The sequence below is a fragment of the Talpa occidentalis genome, unplaced genomic scaffold, assembly GCF_014898055.3.
Source record: "Talpa occidentalis isolate TD23 unplaced genomic scaffold, MPIMG_talOcc4v2.1 talOcc4.7, whole genome shotgun sequence".
NCBI lineage: Eukaryota > Metazoa > Chordata > Mammalia > Eulipotyphla > Talpidae > Talpa > Talpa occidentalis.
This window is the reverse complement of record NW_023605083.1, coordinates 125,907,296-125,920,028: the sequence shown is the minus strand read 5'-3', so window position 1 is coordinate 125,920,028 and position 12,733 is coordinate 125,907,296. Positions and strand designations below refer to the sequence as shown.

Below are 12,733 nucleotides of genomic sequence, written 5' to 3'. Positions count from 1 at the left end.
TTATATTAGTTTGTCCCAAAGGGCGGATTTTTTGCATTAAATGTCGATAACCTGGTCCTTCTTAAATCTTTTTATCAGCTTTTTCATTCCCAACCCTGGCATAATGACACAGGTATTACGTAAACAAGGCACCTCAGAGGGCTGCTTATAAAAATCCAGGAGGAAAGATAACTATGTGATGATGCACTGATATCCTGGAATATGAGCTGCAGGTTTGTCTTTTCTTTGTGGGATCGGATATTGGTTTTCGTGGTTTATTGACCTGGCAGGGAGAGATCTGATGAAGCACCAAGAAACTTTACACTTCTGTTTTTCAAACCTGTCTACATGGAGAATTCTGGACATTGAATTCCAGAGCCAGAAAGACTTAGGGGTTCACCAGTCATGTCCTTGCAACCCAAATCAGGCATAGCCCCACGAGGTAAACAGACGCACTACCTTCCCTGAAGAAGGAGCTGGAACTGGTCCTGCTGTAGAGTGGCTCCCAGGCAGAGCTCCAGGCTGAGGAGCACATGGAGGGTCGAGGCTGCGAAATGTGACCCTCATGCTCAGTAATGAGCTGGGTTTGATGGTGGGATCAGTTACTCATGCTTCCCCTTCTGTCAGAGTCTTTGTCTGCAAAATGTCAGTGCCAGTACCACGTTTCCCAGGAGCATCAGCATCACGAATTCTCTAGAATTCCAATATTAATTAAAGACATTTAAGCTTAGGGCACTGTGAGCCAGACAAGTTAGCAGCATGGCAGGAATCAGGGTGTCTCATGAAGCATTGTTTCTGAGGAAGGATGTTACTTTATAGTTCTATAGTTCTCTTGTCCAGCAGGCCGAAAGTACCTTCAAGGAATCTTCCAAAACCAGAGTCATCAAATATAAAAGTCTCTATCCTTTAAAGTTGTTTTTTTTTTTTTTTCCCAGAATCATAAAAATGGAATCAGTCTTGGATGGGCAGCTTAGGTACAAGTTGGATGAGCCATGGACACTGAAAAATGACCTGCTCCCAGGCTCTTAGAAAATTGTGATAAGATAGACATCTCATAAAATTGACCATTTTGACCATTTTCCAGGGTACTGGGTGAATCCAGTGGCACTGAATGCATTTACATCACCATCATCCTTCTCCAGGATGTTGTCATCATGCCAAACAGAAAACCTGTACCCACTAAACAGCAGCTCCCTGTCACCCACTCTTCTCAGCCCTCAGCAACCACCATGCCACCTCCTGTCTCCATGGACTTGATTATTTTTAGGTATTTTATAGTAAATGGAAGCTTCCCAGCTTTTTATAATATCTTGGGAAGTGTTCAATCTGGCCATCCTCTAATAAAAGTTTCACTGGAGGACAAGATTGTCTCTTGGGCACATGGTCAGGCTTTCTTTGATTTTTATGTTGGACAGGTATAAAGCAGGTGCTGCCTTCTCTGTCCCCTAACAGGGAAACGATCTTCAAGTCCTGGCCAGAGTTGTTGCCAAGCAGAAGAAGTAATAGCTGTGGTGGTTTGTGTGCAGTTTTACATTTGATGAAGCATTTTAATTTGTAAACTGTTTCTCACTTGATTCTCACCATGTCTTGGAGGGATTTTTATTAGTCCCATTTTAATGATAAGAAACTGTGGCTCAGATAAGTAAATTATCTAAGGTAACAAGATGAATCAAAGGTAGAATCAGGATGTTGGCTCCAGGTCTTCAATTTGAAAGCCCCAGTGCTTTCCACCCGAGCACACTGTGAACAATTATCACCTCTCTGGAGGTCCAGGTAATACCAGTCCTCAGAAACAGGGAGCTTCTCCAAGTGTATCCCTAATTACAGCGCTCTACCTCACTAGCTTGCGAACAAATGGAAAACTTGTCCTGGCTCTGTCACCTGACCTGCCAACCTCTGAAATCTTCAGGTGACTTTCTTGGCTCTGAGTCCCTGTTGGCCTAGATTAGAGTGTAGAGCAGCACCATCTATTAGAAATATGTGAGCCACAGATGTATTGAAAAATTTTTCTAGTAACCACATTCAAAAAGGTCAAAAGAAACAGGTGAAGTAAATTTCAGAATATGTTTTGTGAACCCAGGATGTCCGAAATACAATACCATCATTTCAACTTGTTATCAACAGAAAACATCAGGTTTTTTTTAATATTTTATTTTATATAATTCTTACATCATTTTTCATCTTTGTACAATGTATGCATTTTCATTTTGGTTATATTCCCCACACAATTGCACACACCCCCTTATTTTGACTCTAGTTCTTCCTCTCCCCGCCCTTCTCTAATTCTGCCCCCCTTCCCCTGTAATGTGTCTCTGGTTTATAGTTGCGTGTTGATTTTGATTATTACTTTGCATTGATTAGTCTTTTTCCTGGTTCCTTATTTAAGTTTTCTAGATTCCTGCTATGAGTGAGACCATCCGGTATTTTTCTTTTTCTTTCTGACTTATTTCGCTGAGCATGATCCCTTCTAGCTCCATCCATGTTGCTGCAAACTGCACATGTTTATCTTTTTTGATTGCTGAGTAATGTTCCATGGTGTATATGTACCACATCTTCTTGATCCAGTCATCTATTTTTGGGCATTTGGGTTGTTTCCAAAGCTATTGTAAATAGTGCTGCTATAAACATAGGGGTGCAGGTGCCCTTTGGAATTACTGTTTCTGTCTCATTTGGGTAAATACCTAGGAGTGGAATTGCTGGATCATATGGAAGCTCTGTGTTTAGTAGGTCAAGAAATCTCCACACAGCTCTCCATAGTGGTTGGACCAGTTTGCACTCCCACCAGCAGTGCAGGAGAGTTCCTTTTTCTCCACAACCTCGCCAACATTTGTTGTTGCTAGTTTTTTTAATATGTGCCATTCTCACTGGTATAAGATGGTATCTCACTGTAGTTTTGATTTGCATTTCCCTGATTACAAGTGAAACCATCAGGTTTTATGACTGTTACTAAGTTCTCAAAATCCAGTGTGTTTTACACTTACAGCAATCTCAAGTCAGATTCTAAGTTTTCATCTTCGGTGCCTGATGTGAGTTCAAATTTCATAAAAATTTTCTAGTTAAAAAAGTAGCTTCACACAACCAAAGTGTTCCAGACATACATAAAAGCTTTCTAATAGCAGAGTCATGGGTCCATTTTAAAAATTAATTAACTTTTAGATTAATTTACAGAAAGATTAAAATGCAGGCCCTCCATTCTGTCAGGCACAGTTCAAATGTTTACAAGCCAACTATGGCTACAGTACTGGACAGAGCAGAATTAGATGAATAGTTAAGGCTGGTCCAGGCTGGACCCAGTGCCAGTGGGCTAAATCAGGGGTCACCCAACTTGTTCTGTGGAGGGCCAGATACTAAGTACTTTCAATTATGCAGGCCAGGTAGTTTCTGTTGAAACTACTCAACCCCTCTATTGCACAGTGAAAACAGCCAAGAAATGAATGAGCACGGCTGTGTGCCAATAAAACTTTATTTAAAGATAGTTTGCCTACTGACGATGGACCTGAACATCTGTCCTGATGCCTTAGCTGTGCTCTGGGATTACAGAAAAGAACCAGCTCCAGCCTCCACTTTCTGAGACCAGGTTGTTAAAATCTGGACCCAGGGGATCTTCTTTTCTGTGTGTAATTGCAACTTTGGCACCCCCGGCATGCAGCCTGTAAGGTGCCTCCGTCCTATGTGGTGTTTATCTTCTCTGCACTCCCTGCCGTGGGCTCTGTGTGCAGCGTGAAGCAGTCGCCTCCCTGTGCGTTGAGTCCAGGTATTGAGTGTGGAAGAAGCTGAAAGAGTTTGGACAAAAGCATTAATAGTGTTAAATAATGTGGGAAACTCCCAAGAATGGCAAACTGTCTCCCTTGCTCTTTCCTCAATCCCCACAGCCAGAGACAGGCAGGAATCACATTTCCCAAATTGCAAACTGTGTGGTTGCATGTCGGAGGGACAGGCATTTCTCTGTGCTTATCGGGTCGCGTGGCATCTATCCACTGCGATGGGAATGCAGAAGCCCATGAGGATTGTGCTTTCTGAACTGGGACCCTGAGGTCCTGAGTCACAGCCATTTGGAGTCGATAATGTTTAATGCAACGCCATGTTTCCTACCTTTAGAATCATGAATTTTGGAAATGGTGATGGAGGAAGAGAAAGCGGACCAGAGGGGAGGACACAGGGATTGCTTGGAAGGAAGATCACACCTGGGTTCTTTTGGGTGCGGAATCTGGAATCTTGAGGGTGCGGAACCTGGCCTGGCAGAGATTTTTGGAGCCCAGCTTCCTTGGGGAAGGAGGGCAGTTCAGTGAAATCCAGTCATAGCTTGTATTCTGTTGAGCCCCAAATTTAGGATCCAAAGCTTCGTCAAGCAAGAATGATGTTTATGGGCCTCCCCGGTGGCGCAGCGGTTGAGCGCTGGGTTGCCAAGCTGCCTGCAGCCTCCGCAGGGCCGGTTCGATCCCCGGCTGCTCCCCGGCTTCCCGCGAGGGTCCCACATGGCACGCAGACCTCTCCTGCCGCCTGCTGCTCCCCTCAGCAGTGTACTTCGGTCCTTCTGCCTGCTCTGCTCCCCACTCTGGCTCTGGTGAATTCTCTCACCCTCCCATGCTTCTGACTGTATCCAGTGCTTGTATAAATAAATAAATAAATGGTTAAAAAAAAAAAAAAAAAAGAATGATGTTTATGGTGTTGCTGGTTCTCAGCTAATAATCCCTTACCATACTGGGAGTTTTGATGTGGGGGTCACCTTTTCTAAAACCACGCTTTGAGTTTGAACTGTGAAAAATCAAACTTGATTGTACCCTATCCTAGAGTTTGCAAAAAAGTAAAACTGATAAAACCATCCCTGCTTCTCCAGGTACATTAGGCAGCTCTGCCTCTTCTCCAGTTGCGGCTGTACCCAGCGTACAGTGCTGTGTGCAAGTGCAAATCTGAATCTCCATGATGGTTTTTGATTCCGGAGATAATTATTTGGGGTAACTGTTCTCAGGATGGCTCGCACAGAGGCTCAGCCTTGCAGCGAGGAACTGTCTCTAATCGTGATTGCCTGTAATGATGATTACCCAAACTCTGAAATTATAACAATAGATGTTACAAAGTTAGCGCATAATTGCTCCCCCATTCCATACGTGAGCACAGTTTAAACAACTTTGATCTTTCAAATGATATCAGGCTTTTGTTATTCCTCTTCTGAAATAGTGAAGTTCAGAGGCAGTGACTGAACTTTTTTTTACCTTCTCTCCCCCCTTTTAATCACAGCAAGGCCTAGATTTGGTAAAGCAATTCACCTGTGACAAAAATAAGGCTGAAGTTGGGCAGAGCAGAAAGAGGACAGAACTAGGGTGTTTGAATCCCAACCCTGCCGTCTAGAAGCCAGGTGGCATGGAGAACATCTTTAGTCCCTCTGTGACTCAACTTCCTCATCTGTAAACTCCACCTGGCTGAATCATTCTATTAGAAATGAATATTAAGCACTTAATGGGTGTCTTACACTAACAGGCTGTCAATTAAGCTAGACTATGTTATCATCCTTATCAAGTCCTTGATCAGTCTTCTGATTCCTTCTGAGTCTTTGGATTTTGCAGGCTTCATTTGACATACCCATGTGTTTGGAGTTGGTGACCGGGGATATGGTATTTTCTGGGATGGGACTTTGCAAGAAATTGGTATTAATGAGGAAAGAAGTGGACCTCCTAAAAGTGGAGCATTTTGGCCTTGACATCATTTAGTACAGACTAACTACTAATTAATGCTTTGCCATTCCTGCCTCAGTGGATCTCAGCCTTCACTGTGTATTTCGGTAAGATTCCCACCTTCCTGCTGCCCTGGAGTCTGCATGTAAAAGGCCTGGAAAGACCCAGAATTCAACATGTTTATGGGTTTCTGGTGATTTTAAGACAAATGGTTCAAAGAATATCTGTCCCGCCATGCTCCCCCCTTGAGAAACCACCTGATGCCTGAGTCTTGGAGACCAATTGTGATTTAAAAACAGTGACAAAACCTCTGCTTCTGGTGGACCCCACTCAGAGGGCCACAACCAGCAAGCCAGCCTGATTTGCTTGGGAAGGAAAGAGGCGATAGTTGGACCTTGAGCATCTCGGTGTCAGCGTGTCCTGCCTCCCCCAGCAATGTCACCGGCATTACTGTGTCCAGCGTCTGCCGTCAGCCCAGACTGACGCTATCATAGTGAGCTAAGGCTGGTCTCTGCCCTGCGCTGGCTCATTTAGGAGCCACCAGAATGATCAATGAGGCTGGGCGGCCAGTGAATCAGCTGCCAGCTGCCTTGGTCCGTCCCTTTTGCACGGAGCAGGAAGCACTTGAGCTGAGAGCAGCTGGGACTGACTCGTGTCTGGCTAATGGCTTCTCTGTGCCGTCCATGTCCTTGATCTCATACATTTGGCATTTGGGAGTGGGTTGGAGCACCCGAGTAGGGTCCAGTGGCAGACAGCGGCAGATAGATCCTTCTGTCATCCCTTCTCCCCCACCCCCCAGCCCTTGACAGGAGTTTGGCTTAAGGGTATCTGCTTTAGAAGCAGAGTCAGTAATTTTTCTTGCATTGAAATGAAATTCCCATAACATAAAATTAGCCATTTTAAAGTGAACAATTCAGTGGTGTCTAATGTAATCTCAGTGCGTTGTAACCACCACCTCTATCCAGAGCTGAAGCGCTTTATTTGCCACAAAAGGAAACCCCACACCCATTGAATTAGTTAGTCGGGGCTACCCTAACAAATGGGGCTTATACTGCAGGATTTTGTGGTCTCGCAGTACAAAGGTTGGAAGTCAAGGATCAAGGCAGGGTAGGTGTGGGAAGAGAAGGATCTATTTCAGGCCTCAGTCTCTGGCTTCTAGATGGCCATCGCCTCCCTGTGTCTCTTCACGTCATCTTCCTTCTGTGCTTGTCTCTGTGTCCAACTTGCCCCGACTTTGTATAAGGACACCGACTCTGTGGCTCAGGGCCCACCCAAATGACTTCATTTAATTTGATCACCCCCATAAAGACCTGATCTCCAAATAAGGTCACACTCTGAGATATTGGGACTTCATTGAATTTTGGAGACGGCGTTCAGCCTGTAATACTTGGCAAGCAGCGCAGTCAAGTGTCACTTAACTGTCACATAAACTGCCAGCTTTGGGCCATTTAACAGACAGTGGGCCCAAAGCTGTGTGTGGCAAACTGTGCCACCTAGGCCTGTGTTATGACACTCTGATGTTCACACACCAACAAAATTGCCTCATAACCCATTTCTCAGAAGACATCCTGTTAAATGACTATGATTATATGGTCTCCATCCTTTTTTATGACTTAGTAATATGCCACTGTAGATAATCAAGTACAAAGCAACTGTCAGTAAGTAAAGTCTCTATTCATGGGCCGCTGAGCATCCTGTTCCTGGCTTGCGTGCCGGCCTGCGTTAGCCAGGACACTTACCTCCCAGGTGTATCTCCCAGGTCGCACCTCTGCCTTCTTCCTTGAAGGAGAGTTTTTATGAGCAGAAGAGTAGGACTTACAAAGGAAAGCCTGGTCAAGTTTCTGATCCCAAAATTAGTTTTAAAAATAGATTTAAACTTTGATTTCTCTCTTTCCTTCCTGTTCTTATCCTCAGCACCCTTCTACCCCGCCCCCCACCCCCCGCCCCCCAAGTGCATGCACACAATCCTGTAGACTGTCAAGGGGAGGGCAGTGGCACATCAGGAGCATTGTCTTGAAGAAGACATTGTCATGGTTACTGGCCGGGTCCCTGGGGCTGGCCTCAGACCAGAGCCTTTCAGATTCTCTTCACACTCCTCTCCCCACACCTGCCTCGGAATGAAAGGGGCCTCCGCACGCGTGTGTCCTCTCAGCTTTGGAACTGACTGCGTTGTTGATTTGTTCATTTAAAACCCACTTCTCTCTTTTCTGCATATAGACTGGAGACCTACAGCCCTGTTGTCCTGGCCTCTTTGGGGAACGGCCCAGTGTTGTCATTAGCCCTCTCCCTGTCCCTGGTGATGATGACACTGTGTGTGTTTCATGCCACATCTGCGGGGACGACCACAGCAGGGTCACATCATCCTGACTGCAGGCAAACATCTCTCTCCAGACTTCTCTTGTGCAAAAGTCATTTTACACCCCTTCTCCACCAAATTAGTTTTGCCACTTTGGAAGCTCAATGGGGGAAGAAATGCCTGCTGGCCCCAGGGTTTTCAGAGAGGCAGGAAAGAGAGTAAAATGGCTCAAAATGCGAACAGAAAATGCTCGTATTGTATGTTGTCCTATATTATCATTTTCTGTAAGTACATGTGGCTTCTGGGACCTCAGACTGGAAGGCTCCACACTGTTAGTGGAATTAGATAAAAAGGAGTTAAAGATTCTATAGATTTTTCTCATGGTGGATGAGCTTTTAGAACACAGTGGGGCCTGCACATGTGGAGTTTTTAAAAGCTTTCCAGGTGATTCTAATGTCCATCCACCTTTGAGAACCACTGTTGTGGGGAACAGGGCATCCAGGAGCGTGGAACACCTTGGGAGAGGTGACAACAGAGACAGGTGACATCTAACCCTCCTGTGCTCAGCAATGTAATTAGGCAGAAAGAAGGGACAGGAATAACATATCCTAGCCTGTCTTTGGCCAAGTGTAGGGCAAGTAAACTATCAGGCTTTTCTGCCCTCCTGCCATTAGGATTGATGATGGACCCTTGTGGTCCCGAATGCATGCCTGATGGCGGGCACCTGGAGTGGGGTGTGAGCATATGTAGATGGGATTCATCTGGGCTCATGCTGCTTATAAGGGCAGTGTCACGGGGACGCCAGCAGAAACAGAGAAGAGAGCAGAAGAACAAACGGAAGAACCACGGGAGAAGCAGAGAGAACGCAAGAGAACTCCAGAGAGCCCAGATAGAGTGAAGACTTGCTGGGGGCTAGGAGGCCTGCCAGCCTCCTGGCCCCCCAGCACCCCTGCCTGCCGTATACCTGGTAAATCCCAATAAAATCCTGAAAAGCCACTGAGGGCTCCAGGACTCTTTCCTCATTTACCCCATCTGCTCAGGTCTTAGAAATCCTGCTCAGTGTCCTCCTGCCCCTACACCAGGTCAAATGGGACTTGGGCTCCACTTAACCCTGTAGGGCTGGAGTGAGAGGGGGTACTTCTCTGCTGCCACTCAAAGCCTGGTCAGTTGCCAGTCACCCCAGGGAAGCTTTGCCAAGGTGATGCTAAGTGTTCCCAAGAACACACCTGTAGGGTCAGGAAGACCACAGGGCAGGTTTTCTTTGATCCTATGCAGACCGGGTAAAGGAGGAGTCAGAGTCCTCAGTGGTTTTTTGTAGGTCTTTTATTGGGGTTCCCCAGGTATATGGCAGGCAGGGGTGCAAGTCTTCACTCTATCTGGACTCTCTGGCCTTCGTTCTGCTGCTTCTCGGCTTCTCTTTCGGCTTCTGCTTTGGCTTCTCCTGGTGTCCCCGTGACGCCACCCTTAAAAGCACAGTCTTAGCCCAGGTGTACCCACTGCAGGTGCCGCCATCAGGCATGCATTCAAGATCACAGGGTTCCCTCATCTATCCTGATGGCGGGAGGGCAGAAAAGCCTGATACTTTTCCTTACCCTACAACACCATTCCCACTTCTCATTACCAGCTCTATTCCTCTCTCTTCCGGAAAAGCAACATTAGGTCCACGTGTCTGCTTTCTTTTCTCGGTGAAAGCGCTGATGCTATTCGTCACGGGCCTCAACGGGGTTGAAGGGGCATTTTCCGAGGGTGAGCGTGGACTGACCCGCGTGTCTGTGTGTTTTGCAGTACAAGATTGGACAGCTGTATATGATCAGCAAGCACAGCCACGAACAGAGCGACCGAGGAGAAGGGGTGGAGGTGGTCCAGAATGAGCCCTTCGAGGACCCTCACCATGGCAACGGGCAGTTCACCGAGAAGCGGGTGTATCTCAACAGGTAAGTCAAGGCGGCTGGCCTCCGCCTCTGCTCGCTCACTCCACAGGAGCCCTCCCACCTGACCCCACACACACGGGGCAGAGACACAGAGTGTCTGGGCTCAACAGGTGACTTGGAAAATCTTGAGTGCACCAGCTACCACTACCGGTCCACTTGCTTTCAAGACCAGAATCCCCTTCATTCTGCAAAATGGGCCTCAGCTACATCTTCATTATGGGGTGCTGGTGCCTCATTTCTCCCACCCCTCCCTTTAAGGTGAAATCTGATCGAGAGGATTAAAAGGCTGTCTTCTCCCTTGTCAGTATTAGTCGTAGGAAAAAATGGCCGTGCCTGTCCATTGTGGAAAGTGTTGAGGTTGCAGTGTGCCGTTGGGGTCTTGACTTGCTAAGATTTCTACTTACTGAGTGACCGGCCACATAGGTGTCCACTAAGAGAAGTGACGAAGTGAATGGTCACTGTGACCAGAGTGACATGTGATGCTGACGTCTCAGATCTCCGTTTCTCAGGTGGACCATCCTTCCCAGGGCAGAGGTTGTCACCTGTCCTTTTGAAGGGGTAAAAAGTCGAGGATTAAAACCCAGCACTAATCAAGACTATCATTTACGCTTTGCAAAATATGTTCTTTAATCTTGTACTATTTTCTCAGCACTAATGGCATCACTGATTATTGGGGCTTCTCACAGTCCTCCAACAGCCACCCCATTTTCTTCCATCAGTTCCTTTCTAGGTCTGAGCATTTGAGTCACGTGTCACATGGGATATATTTTACTGAAAGTCACCGTCTACCGCCATGAACCAGTACACGACCAGTCTGTTCTTTGCTATCGTTCCCATGAACATTCTTTACCCCACCTGTGGCCTCTCTGATTGGCCCATATGTGATTATTCATAAAACATTTCCAGCAGAATAGCTGGACAGTCCCTCTGTTGAGCCACCGACACTTGTGAGTATTTATTCATTCTCTTCCTTGACTGTGATCGGTGCCTTTTCTGAAAGGAGCCATATTTGGATTTCACCATCCTCACATGGCCTCGGCCCTCCTGCAGTCTAAAGTGGCCTGTTCCTTCCTGCTGGAGACTTGGATGTTTTCAGTAGCATGTGTAGCAATCTCTCAGGCCAGTAGCTTGACAGTGAAGGGCTTAGGATGATTAAGCCACCGCGTTTTCATCTGCCCAGGGATGCAGTGCAGGGAATTCCTGAGTCACGATGAAATGCAAATGAGATTGATCCTGTTCATCTATGAGCCACTGAATTCCCAGGATCTGGAAGCAGGTCAGCCTCCAGCCAGCTATTGATTTGCAGGAGTAGCTGAGCTCCGGGTCTGGCCTGGGATGGCTTCCTTACAGAGACTGGTTTCTCAGTATGCTTTCTTCTTGCGGAGGGTCTAAATCAAAATTTGAGCAGGGAGATCACCTATGTAGAGCAAAGAGAAGTGCGTGGGTACAAGAAAATAGATAAAAACCTATGGAAAATTCCATTTCTTGGTGGACGATTATATTTTCCCAAGTTATTGCCTGGGGAATGTTCCCCATGTACCAGATTCAAGAAAAATTTTAGAAAGCTTTATAACTTTTCCACAAGAAGTATCCAGCTGTCTCTGTCATGTCTGTTTTCTCTATCAAAATATATGGTATTTATTTTAAAGGAGAATAATAAACATCAGTAAGAGGGAAGTTTGTTATAAATAGGATATCTGGACTTCCAGTAATAGTAACTAAAAAGATTAATGTTGGACCCTCCCCCACCGCCTATGACAAACACAGGATGAAATATAACAATATAAAATTGAGTTCAAAACAAAGAAAGGGAAATCCTCAGGTACTAGGAATAGAGAGGAAACTCAAAGCAGAATGGAAAGCAGATGAGCTAATTGGAAGGAAGAGGAATGTCAGAACCAAGTAAGCCTGGACAGCTAAGGGCTGGGATGACATGCTCATAGGGGACAGGAAATGTGACCCCTGGGGACCTCCCTGGTGGCACAGGGTTTAAAGACAGTGCTATCAAGCTATTGGCAGCCACTGCAGCACTAGTTCGATCCCTGGCTGGCCAGGGAGCTGACCCACATGGCACAGCAGACCTCTCCTGTCTCGCCCGCTGCTTTCCTCAGTAGTGTATTTCAATCAATCGCCTGTTCTGCTCCCCATTCTGTCTCTGGTGAATCCTCTCACTCCCCCACACCTCTGGCCTGTACCCCAGTTCTTGTATGCATAAATAAGTCTTTAAAAAAATGTGACCTTGGGAGCTTAGAACTGGGAATTATGCATAAAAATAATTTTTGACAAAAGACAGAGGTTGCGCCTTGGAGATGCACATTGAAAGAACTCCTTGAAGTAGAAGGAATCTGAACCCAAGAAGCTGAGAATAAGGAGAGGGATCTAGAGGTAATAAATGACAAAGAAGTCAGTGAACATCTATGTAAATCTGAGTGAGCATAAAAAGTTTGAAAAATATAATGAGTAGTTAGGGGCATATTTGTGGAATTTAGATAATAGATAATTATAACATAGAAGATGAGAAGGTAGTAATTATGTTTTAAAAATCACTCAAGGTTGCTAATATTAATTAGAAAGCACAGAGGGATATTGGTTAATTAAAAAAGGTTAAGGCAGGTATGTGTATTCAAAATGTAATGGAACCGGGCCTCCCTGGTGGTGCAAGGGATTAAGACACAACCTGTGAAGCTTCCACAGCCACTGCAGCATAAGTTCGATCCCCTGCTATGGAGCTACCCACGTGGTGCAGCAGACCTCTCCTGTCTCCCTGCTGCTCCCCTCAGCAGTGTATTTCAGTACATCTGTCTGCTCTGCTCCCTACTCTGTCTCTGGTGGATCCTCTCACCCCCACACACACA

At 46.0% G+C, this 12,733-nt stretch overlaps 1 protein-coding gene across 1 annotated transcript in view; it reads left to right on the top strand.

Moving 5' to 3' along the window:
* PITPNC1 (phosphatidylinositol transfer protein cytoplasmic 1) overlaps positions 1 to 12,733 on the top strand; it is a 247,744-nt gene that overhangs the window by 109,706 nt on the left and 125,305 nt on the right. The window contains exon 2 of the mRNA XM_054689741.1: positions 9,733 to 9,881. Within this exon, the coding sequence (XP_054545716.1) occupies positions 9,733 to 9,881 (149 nt within the window). The remainder of the gene's footprint in view (positions 1 to 9,732; positions 9,882 to 12,733) is intronic.